A 20,683-nucleotide genomic window follows, 5' to 3' on the forward strand; every position below is an offset into this window, starting at 1 on the left:
TTCTTAGCTCTGTGTTCCTGATTTCCCCATCTTTTCACTGCTTTTGAATTCATTTCAATAGGAAGCTGGACATGGGCTCAGCTTAAGATGTGACAGTAAAATTCCCAAACATTTTGCTGAAGAATCTGTCTGGACAGAGCTCCCTTGCACCATGGGGGTGCACAGGAAATACTGAAATACAGCTGGAATCAAGTAAGGAAAAGGCTGTGAAGGATATGAAGAAAGTAAATAAGCAGTGCCTGCACAGATGTGCTCACCAACTGGTTAAACAAGCTCTGCATTTACACACTCCTAAAAAAGAGAACAAATCAGAATAATTCACATTTCATCGGTAAAAAGTTCCCACCAATGCTTCAAATTCTGCAGGTGAGCACTTCACTGGGTAGGAAAGCCAACAAATTCAGTGCTAAAGCTGACACAGTCTTTGTACCTAACACCAGAGCCTTTCCTCTGATCTCAAATCACCAATTAATACCTGACTAAGAGCTGTACATGCTGAGAGCTCCCAGCTCTGCTGGGTTTAACCCAGAGATCAGACTGGTCACTCCCCTTTCTGTGACACCCAGTTCACAGCAGGTCATGGCTTTTAACACAGTGACTGAGGAAAAACCCACAAACCAGAAGGAGACTTACGTTTGCACCCTTGTCTGTCAGGTAACTGATTCCTTCTTCTGGGCCAATTGCCAGCTCCACTGAAATAATCCAGCTTGACTTGGGAGTCAAAGGAGAAAGGGCAGAATTTCAGTAGTAAGACAAGGCCTTGCTATGGAATACTATAATCCAATGTGGTAATTACAGGTTTTAGTAATTAATATCTAGAAGCTTTTCAACTCTTCCAACAAAATTATATTGAAATCAAGTAATTCTGTAAGTGGCAAAACCTCTCATGACTGTTTTCCTGGGGCTCACTGCTACTCAAACTGCATTTCCATGTATTTTATCTTAGGTCTCCATGAGAATTATGGATTTCCTGTATTTCCTCTTCTCATGAACATTGATATTCAAGTTCTAATTTCTGCTGGAACTTCCATTTTCACAAACCTTCCAAACTTGGGGCCCTTCTTCAAAATTTGCTTAAAGTAGGTAGAGATTAACAGGTATTTCGTGAAAATTTACTAACAGAAGTTGACAAGTTTCATTTCCTTGTGGAAACAGCTGAAAAAGTGCTTGACTTTCACAAACAAAGCACATATAAAAATATTTTATTTTACATAAAATTCTTACCCAAATAATGAATGATGATTTATTTTAAACAGTCACAGGAGGAAGTTCTGAATAAAATCAATAAATACCATTTGTTGCTAATGAAATCAAACTGTCTCTACATGAAAAAAGGACGTAAGCAAAAACTTATTTCAGAACCAAGCAAAAGCAATTGGACTGAAAATTCCAGACTGTCACATTCCTCTACTTACACCAAGAGCACACTTGAAGCATTCCTTGTCAAATCTGTACACTGGAGAGAGGATCTCAAAGAACTTCAAAATACTTTCTTCTCTATTGAGGTTGGCAAATTGTCGAAATGTTTGCTGGATTAATTTCCGTAGTGTTTTGGCCTGTGTATCAAAACATTTGGAGAATAATTACTTCAAATCTAAGAGCTGAGGGATATTTTAAGAGTTTTGGTCACTTGGTAGTACTAACAGTGTCTTTATCAACAAAATGCAGACAATTCTCAAGGAATAAAAAAAGCTTCCAAATGTAAGCAGCAGTTCTGCCTTTTAACTTCTGCTTAGGATCAACATTATTTCTGCTGTATCACAGAGAGGATATCTAATAACATTTTAAATAAGTTATAATAGAAGACCACATGTTAACCCTTCCAGGAATATTTATTTTAAGTTCCTCATTTCTCTCAACTTCTGAACTGTGTTCCAACACAAAAAAAAACTAAAACAATTTCTATCTTCATATGAGTTTCTAAACCTAAACCACCATTCTCTCTCTCACCTGCCAATAGCAAGCCAGCTGTAGCTGTATTCTAATCTCTGCACATAATAACTTAGACTATCCACAATAAAGTGGATTCTTTCAGTCTGATAATAAGCAAAAAAAACTTCAATATAGAAAGATGAAATTTAAGTAGCAGACTGAATGCAAAAAGTAAAGCAAACATTTAAACTATATTGACTATGTTGTCTAGCACTTTAATACCTGTTTTCAGGGTACAAATAACCACTTAGAGCAGTACAAAGGATAGCTAAACGAACGCTTTAAAAAACTGAATTATCTGCCTGTACATAATGTATAATCCCTGAAAGGCAGCCACTCACATGAAAATAAAAATTAAAACAGGGCCTGAGAAGCAGTATCTCTAAGATGCCCCCAGTCTGAACAAACTATCAAGAACTGTGAATAAAAACATCTGCCTAAAGTGACTGAATGGCCTTTAAAAAATCCAGTTCTAATTAATCTTCCAACTACCAACAATGACAGAAAGCAAAACCATGCTTATCTTTGCAATATGTCAAGGTTAAGACAGGAATTACCACTGTTCCTCCATGCAAACATATCTGAATGTCCCATTTCAACAGCAGTGAAACTCTTAATTCTCCCACACTGCCTGTTAGCAGCCCCAGGCACTACACAAATACCAACTTCCTTTTGTTGTTAGCACTTCCAGGCAGATTAGACACTCATTTTTAGAAAGCCTTCACACAACATTCAGAAGTCAAAATAGCCATAACTGTTTCTGTGGAGTGTTTAAGAGTTACTAATCCAAGGGTGCTGCATATTCACAAAATGATCAGTTTTGCAATGATGCATACACAGGTTAGAAAAAAAAGCCCACTCAGCACATACTGTACTTTCAAATTACCAAAGAAATCTGTAACTTTGGTGTAATTTCAAATTCTTTTGTCAATTTAGCAGACCCAACTCTAGGGTGGATCATTAAGGAGTCAGGAAACTTCCCTGGGGCACCCAGAGCTGCCTCAGGCTTTGTAAGGACTCAGACACTCTACACTGGACCTCCCTGGTATCTTTATTTTTACAGAGAAAACCAACTTCAAGGCAAGTGCAAACCTCAGCCTTAGCTTATCACTGGCAAATACCAGGAGCAAGACACAACAAAATAAAAAAGCATTTGCCAGCTGGTGCCCCAAGTATTTCAGCTACTCAGCTGATCAAAGATTCTGCCCATGGATTGTTTTCCTGACCAATTCCAGCATCACATTTCCTGCCAGGAACACTGGCATATGTTATCTGGCTCTCTTCAGTCACCAAGAAGAATTGGTCACGTTAAATTTTAAGACCATGAGCAAGGTGTAAAGATAGAAAGTCCCTTAGAGTCACAGGCTAGTTTGGGTTGGAAGAGACTTTAAAAAGTCCATCATGTTCCATTCCCTGCCATGGGAGGGACACCTTCCACTGTCCCTGGTTGCTCCAAGCCTGATCCAACCTGGCCTTGGACTCTTCCAGGGACGGGGCGGCCACAGCTTCTCTGGGCAACCTGGGCCAGGTCCTCACCACCCCCCCAAGGGAAGAATTTCCTCCCAATATCCCATCCAGCCCCACCCTCTATCAGTGTGAAGCATTCCCTGTGTCCTGCCACTCCATCTCTTCTCCCAGGTCCCTCCCCAGCTCTCTTCCTGCCCCTTTAAGCACTGGAAGGAGTTCTCAGGTTTCCCCAGAGCCTTCTTTTCTCCAGGCTGAGCAGCCCCCAAAACCACACCTCTTCCATAACAGAAGCATCTATCAGAAATATCTGCAAATAGCAACTTTAAGCAAAATATACTGAAAACTTGCTCTTAAAAGTATTTCTAAGAACCATTGTTTTGTTCCCCCTCTGTGTTTGTTCAAAGCAGAGAGAATTGAGAGAAATAATTAATTTTATATTTCACAGCTATTGGGAACCTTCCTTTTCCTGCCAGTTCAAATTCCCTGGTTTTCACAAAGTGGAAGAGCAATTTAAGGATCTGGACTGATCCTGTACTACTTTGAATAGGGATTTCATTTTCATTGAAAAGCAGACACACTTTTCCTTCCCTTGTTTTTCTTCTGATGTCCAACATTTTTCTTCATGTCTTTAAAAGGTTCCCACTCAGCTTTACCTTCTGGCAATTCTTGCTACTTCTTTCTGCTATTCTCCCCACTTCAGGATTTCCAAAGTGCAGTTTTCTTGGTCAGTCAGTTTTCTGGCTCCATAGTATTATTTTTGAGACAGTTATTCATACTTTTACGTCTGGAGCCTTTCACCACAATTTTTCCCGTTAGCAGAAAATACAGTTTCAGATAATTGCTTAAATTAAAATGCAGAGGGGATTACTTAAATCCACTTGACTTCATTAGCTTCTGATTTTCAAAAGTCTTTTGAAACAAAACCTTGTCATGACAGACCTTTTGTGTTTACCCATTTAAATTACAATGCAGGTTCTTTCCAAATCTCAAGTTGAATTCTATTATCTCTATAAAGCTCCACTACTCACCAAAACCAGCTCCAAAATAGCAATTTATGATTTATACTTTCATGTATGAATTGTAAGAGACATTTTACCAGGACATTCATATTGAGGTGGCTATTAATGTAAAATACTTGGTGACCATTCTTAATCCCCTTTTTCAACACACTTGAGAAAAATTTGCATTTTTTACTCTGAGAACATTTGGACTTCAATGGGAGCGAGATTCAAGGAACATTTATAGTCTCAGCTAGGATTAACTTAAGCAGAAATTACTGGAAATCTTCCTTGAATAAGCTGGATACAGTCTTGAGCAAGGAAGGCATCAAGTTTATCAAGTTCCCAGTAAAATATTCTTTTTTCTTACATGTTCCCTTCCTCTTTCTCCAGAAGTCTCATTTTTCTTTTAGGGAAGAAAAAAAAAAAAAAAAAAGTTATTTGATGCAAGAGGCTCCAAGGACTTGTTTTGCACTTTTACCCCCAAGGTTTGAGAGGCAGAGCTGTGCCCCTCTCACAGCAGCTCAGCAAGGCCATGTGAATCACTTTAACCTTGTCCTGCCAGCTGCATGACTGGGATTCAGATCCCACCAATCCCGTGGACAGCTTGGATGTTTTTTCACAAAGCAAAACTGCACAGCAATTCCCTTAGGACTGTACAGTGAAAAGTATAATGCAATTTTCAGATTTCTGACACTTTACAGCAGTATGGGATTGACTGGGCCTGTAATTACCTTCACTGAATCTAATAAACTCTTCGGGAAAAACCGTCTCAAACCAACATCTTTCCTGAAAGAAAAAATACACACAGCATTAATACCAAAAACATTGTGCAGAATCACACTTCTCTTTTCAAGGTGGTGCTTTGGGTCTGGTTTTTTGTTTTGTTTTTAACTAGCATATAGGATTACTAAGGTCCTTGAAAACTTCAGAGTAACAGACAGACTACCATTAAAATTCTAACTAGAGACACTCCAACATCAAATGTGCACAGCAGCATTTTCTAGTTTAAACCCCCCCCAAAGGATATTGAGGATATTGCTGAAATTGTAGAAATATTGTTATATTCCTACTATTATTTAATCAGGTACCTGTGTGGAAAGTCTGTTATTTGAAATGGTGGCTTGGGCACAGAGGAGTTTTGAGAATTAAAACTGTTATTTGTACATGTTTTAATAATTTCAAGCATATAGAAAAAATATTCTTAGAGCATGTAGTCAGGTGAGAAGGGAACAATATGGGAGCAGAAGATAGAAAAAGAATTATAGAATGGTTTGGTTGAAGGGACCATAATGACCATCCAGTTGGCAGGGACATGTTCCACTAGACCAGGTTGCTCAGAGCCCCAGCTTGGCCTAGGGAATCCAGGAATCCATCCTTTGAAGCACTGTAATTAAGGGGATGTTTAAATTTCTACTATTACTTTTTCCTCATACTAAGCAAATTAAAATTACCAACTTTTTCTTGCAAGCAGTCTCATTTTTTGCCACTGTAGATCAGGTGACTCTGAGCTCAGAATTTGCAAACTGAATTTATCAAGCTCATGTTCACACCTATAAATTGGGTTGCAGCCCTGGTTTGAAAACCAGAGCCAGTAAATATTTCTTTGCTCTGATGTGCTGCACAAGCTTATGTCTGACATGTGTTTGTGTCACTACTACTGAACATCAGCTTCAAAAAAAGGTGCTCAAGAAGTTGCCAATGACATTAGTGCAGAAGACACCACTGAACAACCAAGTGCAAAAAACTCTCATGTAAAAAAGGAAAAATAAGAGAAAAATATAAATAGGAAAAGGATTTATGGCTCAAAGGTGTTCTTTACTTTTTTCCTTTAAATATAGGACGTTACCATCTCTTTCAAACATTCTTATCTGCTTCTGGAACAAGTATGAAAGCAAGCTTTCCATGAGTGCATGCTTTGAACATCCACAGAAATACATCTGGAATTCTGACACTTGGCAAAGCAAGGAGAAGCTGTTAGTAGGCAGAGATATTCAGGATTTATTTACTGCTACCTAACAGCACAAGAAGAAAGCCAACACTAAAGTCAATATAAAAAGCTCACTCAAAGAATAAACCAGGGTATTTTTAAAGCTCTCTGAAGATGAGTAGCATAAAATTTCATACTAAAAACATCCTCAACCAGGAGGAGCAGAATGTTCATGTGCAGCACTGGCATCTGTGCAATGACAGTAAGCTGCAGGATTATAAAACTTCATAAATGTAAATTCCTTCCATGCATTTCTTCTCAAATGCAAATGATACTCAGTTTATCATCCCACACAGTTAAATGAATCTAACACACTATTACCTTCTAAATAATATGCAAAGACATTTTGACAGGGATATTTTAGTTTAACATTAAGCATTTCAGAGAGAGTTGGTGCTTCTGAAATGAAGCACCTCCCATCACCCTGGTATCCCTGATTTTAACAGTCCTGCAGCACAGGGCTGCCACAGCCTCATTTGATTCATGACTGGGACAAGCTGGAGAGCAGCCTTTTGTACAGATCTGGGTGCAGCAAACTGAGAAGAAATTCTTATGCAGAGTACAACAGAGCACAATTCTTAACAAAACTTGTTAATAAAGCATTTCCTGTGTTTAGCTGAGACAGCAAATTTATTTACTGGAGGAGAATTTAACAAAAGAACCACACAGATTTAATGCCCTGGCCAGCAACAACTTATGGATACCTATAAATAAGAGAATAAGCACTGGAAATTGGAACATACAAACAGTTCTACACACACAACCCTACAAACTCCTACCCAGCTGTGCTCTGTGGGGGTGGGATGGCCAAAAAGGGAGACACCAACTCAGGGCTCTGGATGAAGGATCCAGCCATCTGGTTTCTGATTGCCAACAAGAGATAACCAGCACTGAGAGCCTGTTCATGCAGTTCTACTACAGCTTTGTACTTAACCTCATCTACGCCAGCCTACTCGTGGGCTTAAATCTGAATTCAATTTTTAATGAACAAACTTCAATTGGATTAATAAAACACCAACTACAGATAGGTGATACTGCTTGTCTTGCAATGATAAGCAGCTTTAGGCAGCATATTTCATGTCTTTTTCACCTCAATTCAAGTTACAACAAAAAAAGTAACATTAGATTAACTTAATAGACCTTAACATGCATTTTACCAAATTGTGGCTGCACCTGTTCCTTCCTACAGTTCCCATTTCTGTACTTGTAATTATCCCTGTTCTCACTAACAGGCTTCACATTTATTATGAAGAAATTCTTCTTTCACTCCATGAAGGCCCAACTATTAAAGGCTACTTAACCATTTGATCCCATCTACCATTTCCCATCCAGACCTGTTCTCATATGACAATCTGATCAAAGACAAATATACATGAAATAGACATCTGACAAAGGCAACCAAGGAGCAATCACCCCTAGTGCAAAAAAAGGGCCATTTAAAAATTGCTCTCAGCTGGTTAAGTGCCTCATACCAGCAATCCCCCCACAAAAAACACCAAAAAGCCTCACTTGAGCAATAAATATTACTTGTGCAGTTAAACATTTATGGGCTATTAAGGTGCTAAGATCAAATTAATGCATTTGGGGGATCACTGGCACTTTTGCAGACCCTTTCCAGCTTGTAATTATCTGTAGTATAGTCAGTTAAGGTGGTTTTATCCTTCATCTCTCCCAGCTAAATCCCATACAAATCACATCTTGGTTCTCAAAAAAGAAAAAACTTTTAAAATGCACAATTCTCCACATCCAATTCCACATGGCATTAAGCTGTTACATCTTGCATATCAGGGTTTTGCTTCACTATGCCTTTCACAGCAGCAATTTATTATTTCCTACCAAAGCAGTCACTGTCTGGAAAACACAAACTGAAGGAAAGAAATCACTGTTAAACTGAAAGCAGCACCACACTGAATCCTCCTGGAACTCTCACCTGTTACAATTATTAATTTATACTTTGTGTGACCTGTTATGACCCTGCTCTCCTTTGTCTCATCCTTTCCAAAGTCATTAACCTAATTACTCATGCTTGTAGCTTCTGAACTTGCTAAAAAACTGACTTAAAAATACTTTACTCAAGTTCTTACTTGAACATGTGTGTAAACTACACCAACCATAACTCACATACTTTCAAATCTTTTTTTATATCCCCTCTTAGTCTTGTCTATCTGCTCATCCCCTTTATTTTTATTAGTCTTTTCTCATTTTGTGATGTTTCCTCAACCAGAATATTTCTACTAATATTTCTATAGAAATTACAATATAATTTTCTATAGATTATTTCAACAGACAAAAACTTGAAGTCCTTAAAAAAATTTTAAAAGTCCCTAATTCAAACAAAACCAGAGTTTTAAAAAATCTGAATAAATAGAGGAGCACTACAGAAATACTAAATAAGCAGGCTATTAGTCAAAGTTATCTTTACCTAGTAATATCATAGATCCCTCAAAAGTCCTTGTAAACTTGTTCATTGTTGTATAAAATCTTACATTCCTCCTCCAAATGCTCTAATTTCACATCTCTAAAAGTTAGCACTCATTTGTCATTAAAAATAAGATTTAAAAAATCCAGACTTCACTGCTGCAACAACCTTTTATCTCAATTTTGTGTTAAACTGTACAGGATCTTTTCACGAGGGTAATTAGTAGAGATGAGCATATCATTGGTGCATGTATGTCTCAAACCTTATCCACTATATAAATACAAATAAAACCAGTTTTCAGGTTTTTGCTAAAAAGCTGAAGACTTTGGTTTGTTTGAACTGAAGCCATTTCCTGAGCAACACTAATAAGTGAACAAAATATTTCATTACAAGGATGCTCCTTGGTCTTCTTAAAATTTGGGATACTCAGATAAACAATAACCTTGTTAATTGCAAGGTCACATCTCAGAAAATGCCCACAGTGAGCAAACAGAAACAAAAACAATACCACAAACATTTTCAAGTAACTCAAACTTTACCACAAATGAGTCACAGCTGAAGAATGCAACTGGGCACAGAAAAACACTGAGGAATAAAATCACCTCACAGGCAGAGCTGGTGAATCCCATAAACATTAGCAAAATTGCTGAAAACCACAGTGAGCCTCCTGATCAAGTTTAAACTACTCCAAACCTGTTTCTCTGGAGAGTTAAAGGCACTTTTCCTACTTCTACATCTCAACGGGTTTCACCATCCTTTTCTCACATTAAAGAAAATTCTTACATCTTAACAACCCTGATGGAAAAGAAAACTTACAACAGAGCTGTTCTGTCATTGAACTGAATTTATTGTTCCTGCTGCAGAGAAGGGACAGTTCAAACCTCAAGCTAGAGCACAATACTTACTCTAACACTTCATAGTTGGACTTCTTTTCTAAAGCATTGCCTCTCATCTCTCCGTAGGATCTCCTGAAGTCAGGAAAAATATTTGAAAGCAACAATTATTGGATAATTCAGCCTAAAACTACAACATCAACATAATCAAAATTTCCACTCAGCATCAGAAAACATTGGCAGAATGAATTCAAAGGTAAGTATGAAGTACATTATTATTCTACATCAACAGATCAGATTTTTATTTTACAAATCAACTGCATTTTTAGATGCACTTTAAACCACTGCTGCTACCAAAAGTGACCTAACCTGGCCTTCAGCAGCTCCTTTTCCACCTCACACTGCACTTCCTCCTGAGAGCCCCCTGTGCTTGGAACAGGGAGAACCAGGGGAAGCAGGGAATGATGAAAACTGCTCCAATCCAGCCATGCTCACATTAACAAGTAAATGAATAAATAGGAAAGCTTTGTTGGGAGAGGGCTGAGATCATTGTTGTCACAGAAAAAAATGCTCTGAAATGCTCATTCTAAGATTTTCAGAAGTTCATCTATGAGAAATATCTCATCAAAAATGTTCTGAAGAGCCACAGCTTGAGAAACAAAGAAGGCAGGACCTGGCTGACAACATAATCACAGATTATTACATTCATCACATGTTTTGAAATAAGGCACAATGATTTTGTAAGTGCATAAGGAGTTTGCAGTTACACAAAGAATTTTTGTTTTCTCTGGGGCTACCAGCAAAACTTACAACAAAGGCATCAGGTACTCTTGTGATACCTGGGAAATTTCATAAACCTAAATTTTGTTTTAATTGGGAAAGTACTGTTCAAAGGACACTTATTCTCTCCAAACAAGTTTACATTTGTCATTCATTTCTTATCAATTTTACTTCTTCCTAATCTCCCTGTGTGAGACATCAGCATAACTAAAGCAAATGTTTCAGGCTGGAAATTCTCCATAAATTAGCAAAACTCAACACATGCATTTCAAAGCTGGGAACTCTCTCAAGGATCTGTTAATCTGATATATTTATCTTTATTTTCCAGCTGTCTATACAGTTGACAAGAACACCAAAAACACCCAAAAGGATCCTTAAGATTTAATCATTTCAAAACAGCACATTAAAAATTGAGAAATTACAGAGAGGAAAGGTAGCAGCATTTATCTATAATTACATTCTTTAGCTGCAGGATTTATATATGCAGAATCATAAGACTATTTACTAAATAACACCACAGATGCTTTTTTTTAAAACATACTTCAATGTACTCTACAGGCCTCTGAATTATTCAGATGAAGAATTCACCCAAAAGGCAGTACCAAGATATAATTAATTAAAATTTTAAAATAATGTTAATTTAAAAATGACTAGAAATGAGTTACAATACAGTCTATTCAGTTTTTCTTCAAACTCCATGGCAAAAAAGGTCTTATGATGTTTTATTCAACTCTACTGGTCAGAAATTGATGAACTTTAAGCAGTTTCAAAATTAATGTATATATTCTGTCAGAAAATGTTGAATAATAAATTAAATTATCAGCTTACCGGATTTCAAGGCAACCTAGTTTCAAAGCAATTTCTTGGTCCACTTGATCTGCTATTTCTAACATATAGTCATTTTTCACCTACAACAAAAGAAGAAGGTAGGCATCACAGAAAGATCAGTTCAGTGCCAACACAGACTAAAATACTCCCCAACAACTTTCAAATTAATACATCTTAATTTTCTGGAATGACAATTCACAGTCCAGGAAGAGAAAAAAGAATTTGTGCTCATATTCTCCAGAAATGAGCTGAACTTTGGTAAGAAGCACCACAATGAACTTAACTGAAAAATTTCTTGTGTATGTCAATATTGTCGATGTTTTATTAAACAGAATCAAAATTCAGAGGGACTGAGCAGATGGTCACACCTGCATTCCAGCTGGGAGAAGGCAGGCTGTGTTCTTGAACGTCCTGGTCAACAGGATTTCATTGTCTAGGCAGATCTAATCATGCAAGTAAAACTGATAAATGCTTAGGAATTACAGTGAAAATAAAAAATGAAGTAAAGTGAAAAGAATGTAACTGTACTGCACACTGGCATAAAATAATGCTGAACGAGCAAGAAGAACCAAGAGTGAAACTGGGTGGTGACCATCTAGAGTAGGAAACATTTCAAATCTTCATCTTGTTTTATTTACCAGCATGGATGTAGGCAGAATCCTATTTTTCAGGTAATACTTTCACCACACTGGAGTAGGAAATTTATACAGTACTAACAACAACAAAAAATTCATGCAGTAAGAGAGAACAGAACCAGCTCCCAAGATATTCACTCTGCAAATCTTGCACCAGTAACAAATCTCAGCAGCTTTTCCTTAACAGCTCCTGTTTTCCTCTTATGAAAACATCAAGTTGCTATTGAGATCCTAAAGTTGCAGTTAGTCCTGAAATCCCACAAAAATCCACGAGACTGACTTGTAGATAAAGAGGAGATGATGCACTCTGAAAGCAGCACACTTCACCAGGCAGGCTTGGCGAGTGATGACAAGTTGTAAGAACAACTCGTTCAAACTACTACTGCTAGGAAATGCATCAGCTGGGAGGAAAGGAAGTACAGCAGGGGATCCAACAGCTGGAGGTGTTCTCCACTCTGCATTCTCCATGGAACATGGGAGCATCCACCTCAGCATTCCCTCAGCACCACTGTGGCAGCTGCTCCTGCTCCAAACCATAGACAAATCCCTAAAAACATCCTGGACCTGAATTGCATGAAAAGTTTTAATTTGTTATTGAAAGACTTGAAAGAAGAAATATGATAAACTGTGCAAGAATAAGAAATGAATTATTACAATAGCTGAAACATGAGAGAAGAAAGCTTCTTACATTTGAATTCATACAGGCACTCAATATGACAAAATAATGAGCTTTCAACTATTCTCAATTCAATTCCTACAAATACTAATGAGACAGGAGAATTATTGCCCTTCAGCATCATGTAGTGTGCTATTTGTACACACATATGGAAATAATAATTCTGTATTCCCATAGTAATAGTATACACAATATAAATTAATAATTCTCCTCTTCATTATGCTCACAACTTTAAATAATTGGATTTAGATTGGATATAAGGGTGATTTCTCCACTGAAAGGGTGGTCAGGGATTGGAAACAGACTGTGCAGGAAGTTGTGGAATCACCATCTCTGGAGCCATTCAAAGTGTGGCTGCAGCCCTTGGGGACATGGTTCAGCTGTGGATGTGGCAGTGCTGGGTTAGTGGTTGATATTCCAAGTCTTTTACAACCTAAATGGTTCTGTGATCCTATAAACAGCAAAATGCAATAAACTACACCAGGATCTCTGTTCATGAGAAATGACTTTGAACTGCTCCTGCACTAGAGCTGTCAGACAGCAGCTCAGGGCAGGTAAATCAGGAATGGAGTTCAGGCTGCACAAACTGCCACACTCTGCACACACATGTGGGGTGGTGACCTAGAGCACAGCCCTCCTCACCCTCAGGGCTATGTGGGATACCTCAAAATGAAAAAAAAAAGTGTTGAACATGGGGTCAGATCATATATGGATACCCAAATTCCAGAAATTGGAATGTCCTTTTTCTGAGATTTTACCTTCATGTACAGCCTAAACTACTTCACCTACCCAGTGAACCTGTTCACAAAATCCCTTGGCTGACCTGCTCTACATCCACCCAAATCAAATACCCATTGACTGACTGCTTCTATTTCATTAAACTTATTTTTTTACCCCTGAAACTAAAGATTAAATTTTTTGAACCATTTTAACAATTTTGCATCACCAGGAAGTTTAAAAGCTGTTATCCTCCTATTACTTGAGGTATTCAGACACCAAGAAGAACTGGCTGCAGCAAAGTGGTTTTTCAGTCCTGACATATAAAATCTCCACTCACAGGAAAGATGCTAATTTAAGGCCCAGTGTGTTATGATCAAATGTGGATTCATTTCTCTTCACAGTTCTTTGCTTTGTGGATTCCAGTGCTCCAGTGCTCAATTTGTTAAACTAAACAGCTTAAGAGCATCTCCAGTTTCATGCAAACATGATTTTAAAATGCTGCTAGCGTCCTATTCCATAAATAAATAAGCAACATTACCCAAATATTTAAAGTTTGGGGTTTATCTCCTCTTGCCCTGCAGCTTGTGAGCTTTCACAAATTCCAGTCATGTTCCCAGTTTGACTCTGCAGCTACAGACACCAGATATTGACTAAGAAAATGTAAAATACCATCCCCCATTCCAACAAAATGGAAGGGGAAAAAGAAGTATTTTACATTATGTACACCTACTTATTTTAGTGTTTAAACTTTGTGAGTTATAAAAGATTATAAGCTTCAGGAAACCTGTGGTGAGAATCCAGTGGTCTGGATTTAACAGTGCCCTACTATGGATAGCCAAAGGTGCTTGGATCTTCCCTTTTTTCATAAACCTGCCTGCACACATTCTTCTTTCAATTTCAGCAAGGGTAAAAAAAAAGTAGATGCAATTTCTACTCCCAGAATACCAATGAGAACTTCTCTTATCACCTTTAATTTGCTTGACTATTCTCTTTGAGATGGCATCAGATCAATGCATGAACTAATGCCTGTGCAGAGATTAGATAAGAATTTCACAGGAGGTTCAGCACAACCTCCTAAGGAAAAAGCCTGAGCAAATATTAAGTGGAAGAGACATAAGAGATAATTTAATGGTAATTAAATGCACTGTCACAAGGCAATTGAATAGTTTTCCAAGAAGCCTTTTGTGTTTGCTCAATTATAACTTTTATTATTATTATTATTGTTAATATAATTAAATGAGAGAAACGAGAATATTTTCTGGGTCAGACAAACAAAGGCCCCATCTTCAAGAGCACAAAGCCTATATACATACAAAGGCACAAAAACTGAACTCTTAGAAATCTAACAAAACCCATCAGGTTTTTTCTGCTGACTACAAATTCAGAAGTATGTTAAGAGAGAGGATGAATCCTTCCCTGTGGGGTTTGGAGATCCTGTTATCTGTGAGCTTGTCACACTCCCTGGCAGTGTGTGCAGACCTCCAGCTGCACCTCCTATGGCTTGGAAATTGAAGTAACTGAGCAATATCTGAAGAAGCTGAAGAACACATCTGTCAATATATACACAGATATATAAACACACACATCCTTTTCAAGCAGATCAAACACCACTGCCATAACCTCCTCTGAAATTTAATTGTTCAGAATGGGATCTCTCCAAAGGCCAAACCAGTAAAAAAACCCCACAGAATGCTATTTAATATACCTTAATTTTACCTAGATTGTAAGACAAAACTGATTAATATAAACTGGTCACACAAATCTAATTTTGAAAAGGCCACCCCAAAAACCCAAGTGGCCAAACAAGAAATCAAAACAGCAACCCCTAATCTCTTTCTCAAGCTCAACAAAGCCTTTAAGGTGCTCCTGCTAAACCTGTGTGCCCCTACATCATTTACACCCCATACTGGAGACCAGATGCTCTGGCAATGATAAAATTATATGAAGCCTGTATTTATCTCCAATACTTTATGGTCACAATGTTACAGCAATAAAAATGCAGAAAGATCAACAAGGCAAACACTGGGATTGACACCAGGATTAAGAATTCAAATGTCAACACTGCTAAAATCCTGTATACTTTTTATTTGGTAACAATCCAAACCCAAAATATGAAACTGAAGTGAGTCACTTTGGTGTATGTTGCTTGGAACATATTTGCTTCCACTGAGTTACTCATTTTGTATTCCCACATAATATGCTTATCTCAACTCCCTGAGAAAAATACATTGGAGAACAGTTTACAGGAGGATAAGAGACAAAAGTAATTTATTGCTGCAAACTGCTGTGCTGCTTTCAAGAACCTTTTCCCTTGGATTTTTTTTAGTATGTTCTAACAAGCTGAAGTCAGATTTACAGTCCAGAAGGTGCATGCTTTGGGGGGAAAGGATTAGTCTACTTAAGTTCCATTAAAATGGAATAATGGAAATAAAAACTGCTTCAGGCTTCCAGGCAAGTACTACTGCAGTGCCAGTGCCAGAGGAAGCAACTCTGCTGAAATTTGCTCATTCACAGGGTGGCAAATCAGAATTAAAGTGTGACCTAAACTTCACATTTGGACTTGACTTCTTGGCCACAAAAGCTACAAACAGACTGGTACAATAAAGGGCTGCAGTGGGGAAAATAGGAATGCCAAGCATAAAGGCACCTCTCAGAGGCAGGAAAAAGAAGTCTTTCACATGTTCTGATAAAATTAAAAATGAACTAAAATTGTCGTTGCCCCCACATACAGAATACACATCACCCACCACCAGTGAATAAATGCTTAGAAAGGGCAGTAATATCCAAAGGAAAAAGGATTTTGAAATCCAACACAATCCTACACCATATTTCCTGATTTATTACTGCCCTGATATTCAGCATCAATTCATGTTATTGAAAACACTTTTTATTCTTAACAATATTTTTAAATCACTCTTCTTTTTTTAGCCAGAAAAGAAATCTCTCTTCTGTCTCCAGTATTTTGGGTATTAAAAGTTCAGATACTCCTAAATCACAACAAAAGAACGGAGGTGAACACATTGTGAACTAAAAGATTTCTCCCACATGGAAGATGGGCACATAAACACAAGCCCAGTTTTATTTATGATGTCAAGACTTATAAAATATTTGCTCTTTTACTTGAATGGGGAAATTACTGATGGTGTCACTTCTAACGTCTCAAAATTTACTAGAAAATAATGGACCGTTTCCCAGCTACAGAAATGGACAGGCAATTCCAGATGGAACAATTTAAAATAAAAATTGAAAACAGAGGAAAGCCCATGTTTGTGAAGATGGAGAAATTAGAGAACAGCCCTATGCTATGATTTAAGGAGAAATCTATCACTGGCCTTGTATTTTCTAGACCAGCTGCTACTTTCAAAAGCCATCTGCTTCATTTTCCTGCACACGAGTTTTTTATGCAGCTGCAGTATTTCAGAAGAAGGTTCACCCAGGCTGACAAGCAGTTCATAAAAACACCATGCTGGATTTAGATTTCTTTATTAAGAACAACAGTAAAATAATTCTGAACTTGGCAAATGCTTTCCAGTTTAGGGATTTTTTTTTTAAAATCTGTTCGATACTGTGTCTTAAAAAGATATTTTAGGTTTAGACTTGTTTATAGCCTTATAAATTATTACATAAAATGATCAAACTTGACATTGAATTTTCAAGCATAAATACTGTGGAAATTCTTTAGCAACAGTACTATCAAATGGTGTCTCATAAAGGGCAAATAGCAATAATTAGCCACTACTGGTTTTCCCAGCTTAATGTAACCAAGAAATTTCCCACAGGATAAACTCCAATTTTTTAGGAGGACAATTTAAAAATAAGCAATCTATTTCTCTTGCTTTTCTTTCAATCTCTATGACCTACTTACACAACTTAATCCTTTTTTATTTCTATTTTTTTCCAAATTTGCACTTCTTTGAACACTGCATTTAAACAACCCTTCAGTGACTAAGTTCCCACTGAAGAGTTAAGACCATACCCAAAAAGAATCATCCCAACATATGAGATATTTAGATAAGCAACCAAAGAAAATGTCTTCTGTATTCCATTCAGTACACAGAACACAAACAGTAATTACAATCATTTAATGAAGCATGAAAACAAAGATTTATATTACATCATTTTTTCCTTATCCATTTGTTCTACGTATTTATTTTTAGCTGGTGCTTTTATATATTGGGAAATTATGTACTTCCACTTAGTTGGTGAAATTCATATTAAAAAAAATACAACCTGCCCCTTAATTGTCCTGAATATGCAATAATTTGTTTATTTTCAGTAATTTATCTGGATTTATTTTAAACAGCTCAGGTGTGTTCTAGCACCTGCTTTTAAACATTCAAGTTTCTAACTCTGGAAGGTAATTTGGTGTTGGGTTTTTTATGTTATTGCTCATCCTCAGCCACCACAGAATTCAACCAGGATCTACCCTCTGTTTTACACCAACACACAACACTTCTGGTGACACCCATCCTACCAAAATCCAGAGAAATTATTCCTGCCATTTACCAGTTCCAGCTTCTGTAATGAAAGACCAGAATATCTCAATATATCCATGGGAAAATCTGATCTTCAGCAACCACTTTTGTGACCAAGACAAAAATCCAAGTATACAGCTCATTTGTTTTCCCCACAATTTCCCATTCAAAATTAAAACCACTGCTCTGCTCTGCACCTGCAGCAGGTACAACACACAATTCCACCCCAGTCCATGACACAACCCTTCTGTGCATCCCACCAAAAAGAATGATCTCAGATATTCTCTGCTTTGAGCTGTATTGCTCCTTGCAGTGTAAGCACACCACAGCATCACTGTAGGACAGACACATGATTGGGTTAATGTGGAACAGCCACCCAGGATAAATTCTGGTATCTGCAAGGACCAAACTACTCCTCCACCCTTGTTTTCCAGGTTTATGTAGGACACCAAATTTTCATCACTACTAAATCAGCTTGGAAGAGCAGGGTCCCAACCCTCACTACGACAGCCTCAGAAATCTGATGCAGCATTAACCCTGAAAGATTTGTGCCTCATCTGCTCTGAATGAAGCCCCATATGCACAAAAGCCCAATGTCAGCTTTTAATGCCATCAGTACTTTTAGGAGCCACCTTAATGATCATAATGGTAGTTTTTAAAATACACACAGGAGGGAAACACATATGTGTTCCCACCCCTATTTACCCATCTGATAGTATTAAATTTGCTATAGGAGATAAGTCAATATTAGGGAAAATTAGGGCTTTGGCCTCATCTAGGGGAGTTAAAAGCCCAGATCCAGTTTCAGGATAACATTCATCTGCCATCTGCCCTCAGCTGCTCCTCCTCTCCGTGTCCCAAGGTCACAGTCTCAGTATTATCCAGGGGTGATCTTTGACATCTCTAACTAATTTTGGAAGCTCCTCTGTTAATAATAAGGGCATTAGAGATGGGCTGGAGGGAAACCAACTTGTGACAAGGCATTGTTAGGGGCAGAGCAGCTAAAAATGGTGCCGTCTGTCCGGGCGGGCTGAGCTCCAGATGTCACTGCAAGAGACGCTGCTGCCTCGCAGCCCTGCCACAAAGTAGGGCTGGACTCTTGGGAGCCATGCAGAACTCAGCCTACTGAACAGGCCTTGCTCCCAGCTCCTTTTATACCTCTCCTTTCCCACACACAGTTTGGAGTTCCCAGATCAAGAGAGTCCTAGCATCAACATAAATCAACTTTTCTGTGGGTTTCTTTTTGTTGTTATGCACAACTTAATCTGCTAATTGCAGTCACATTTGTCCCAGACTTCTAAAGAGACATTTCCACACATCAGTCCATGGAAACCTGGCTCTAGAATTTTAAATCTATCAGGCTGAATTATGAGCTATTTGAGAAAAGCCCACAAAGGATGATTCTCACTGCTCTGGCTGACAGGTGAAAATTTTAAATCAAAGCAACCCTTTCCCTTTGGCCTGAGCTTGGCTGACCAGTTAGGAGGTGTTAAGGAATAAGAGGAAGTTTCACATTCCTACCACACAGCACTAAGGGAAAGCAGACATTGGGCACACAACATTTGTAGCCAAAGCAGCTCCAGAACTCTACAAACAGCAGGGCCTAAAAAAAGAATGTCAGCATAGTTTGGAGGGTGTAAATCCACTTTTACAGGAGAAAATAAATACTTAATAGGATACTGTGAAATTCAGCAACTTCAGAAACCTACCCCTGTCAAGGAAACCTCACTTTTAATTGTCTTTTCAAGCTGTTAAGAGCAGACAGGAGAGGTTCAGATTCATTTATATTTCTATCAAAAAATATATTTTTAGTATCTTTTTTATCAGCTGTAGTTCTTATATCCCTGCAGGGCACAGTTTATGCCTCAGCCTTTAACTCTTCATGAAAGATCTGTTGGGTTTTGGGTGGATTTTTTTTTTGTTTTGTTCAGGGTTTTTTGTTTTAAATAGGCTGCCAACATCAGGAACAAGGCCAGCTTTTCTCCCAATGTCCTTCATTTCCTTCAAAGCTTTTCCTGTCAAAGTCATTTGCTTCAGGTCTCCTATTTTTATTAGGGTATAAGAGATGTTGTTATTTAATTAGGTTAAAGAGTCTAATTCCCAGCCTGCATTTTAAATTACATCTCATGCACCTAAGCCTTATAAAACTTTAATCATTAAGTTATTACAATAATTGCCTGGACTTAAAATTTCCTACATGTCAGGGACAGAATCATAAAAATAATTTAATTTGCATGATGTATTTATCTGCCACAATATAAAGAGATATTTCATTTAATGAAATACCTTTTGAGTGTGAACATAATCTTTGCAGACACTACAGAGACACAGAAAAGAAGTGCCAATTGTCCACAAAAAACTTTTTCTCCACTTTTTCTGGGGATGTTTTTGCCTTTTTTTTTTAATTTTTTCTTTGTAAAAAGAGTTTTCTTATGAAAATGAGCCTGCAGTGTACTTGTCTGGTGAGGCACAGAGCCCTCAGAATTCAGGCACAGAATTCAGCTCAGTTTTTTCAGGGCATCACTGACCTGCCCTCACTCGAGATCATCCCCTGCTTACAACTTCTTCTTACACAAACTTTGGTTAATTTTAAAAAGAAAATTCAGAACACAGTTCAGTCCTGTGGTCTCCTTTGTTATATATATTAACATTTCCAGGCTAGCTCTACACTGCAGTCTAAACAAGGCAGCAGAGAAAAATTCAACACTGATAAAAACAACCTTTTCTTGCTCACTGGGATCTTAAAAAAACACCCAAAAAGTTACTTTAAAAGTCTTCTGTTTGAAGCACAAGGACAGCAACAATGGAACAGCTGATGCCCAAGAGCTGCCCCCACCCCCCATACAGATGCTTACTCCCTTTTCATCAAGGGATAAACCATCTCCAATTACTGCAGGCTAACATGTTATTCAAGGATAAATGTGTGCAGG

The 20,683-nt window shown here is 37.8% G+C and overlaps 1 protein-coding gene across 4 annotated transcripts in view; it reads right to left on the reverse strand.

Moving 5' to 3' along the window:
* Nucleotides 1–20,683, reverse strand: part of PTK2 (protein tyrosine kinase 2) — a 195,961-nt gene that overhangs the window by 63,364 nt on the left and 111,914 nt on the right. For all 4 annotated transcript variants that reach the window (XM_059867647.1, XM_059867663.1, XM_059867639.1 and 1 more), the window contains 5 exons: nt 11,248–11,327; nt 9,712–9,774; nt 5,132–5,186; nt 1,416–1,556; nt 634–711 (listed from right to left, as the gene is read on the reverse strand). In XM_059867647.1, the coding sequence (XP_059723630.1) occupies nt 634–711; nt 1,416–1,556; nt 5,132–5,186; nt 9,712–9,774; nt 11,248–11,327 (417 nt within the window). The remainder of the gene's footprint in view (nt 1–633; nt 712–1,415; nt 1,557–5,131; nt 5,187–9,711; nt 9,775–11,247; nt 11,328–20,683) is intronic.

This window comes from Haemorhous mexicanus, chromosome 1 (genome assembly GCF_027477595.1).
Source record: "Haemorhous mexicanus isolate bHaeMex1 chromosome 1, bHaeMex1.pri, whole genome shotgun sequence".
Lineage (NCBI taxonomy): Eukaryota > Metazoa > Chordata > Aves > Passeriformes > Fringillidae > Haemorhous > Haemorhous mexicanus.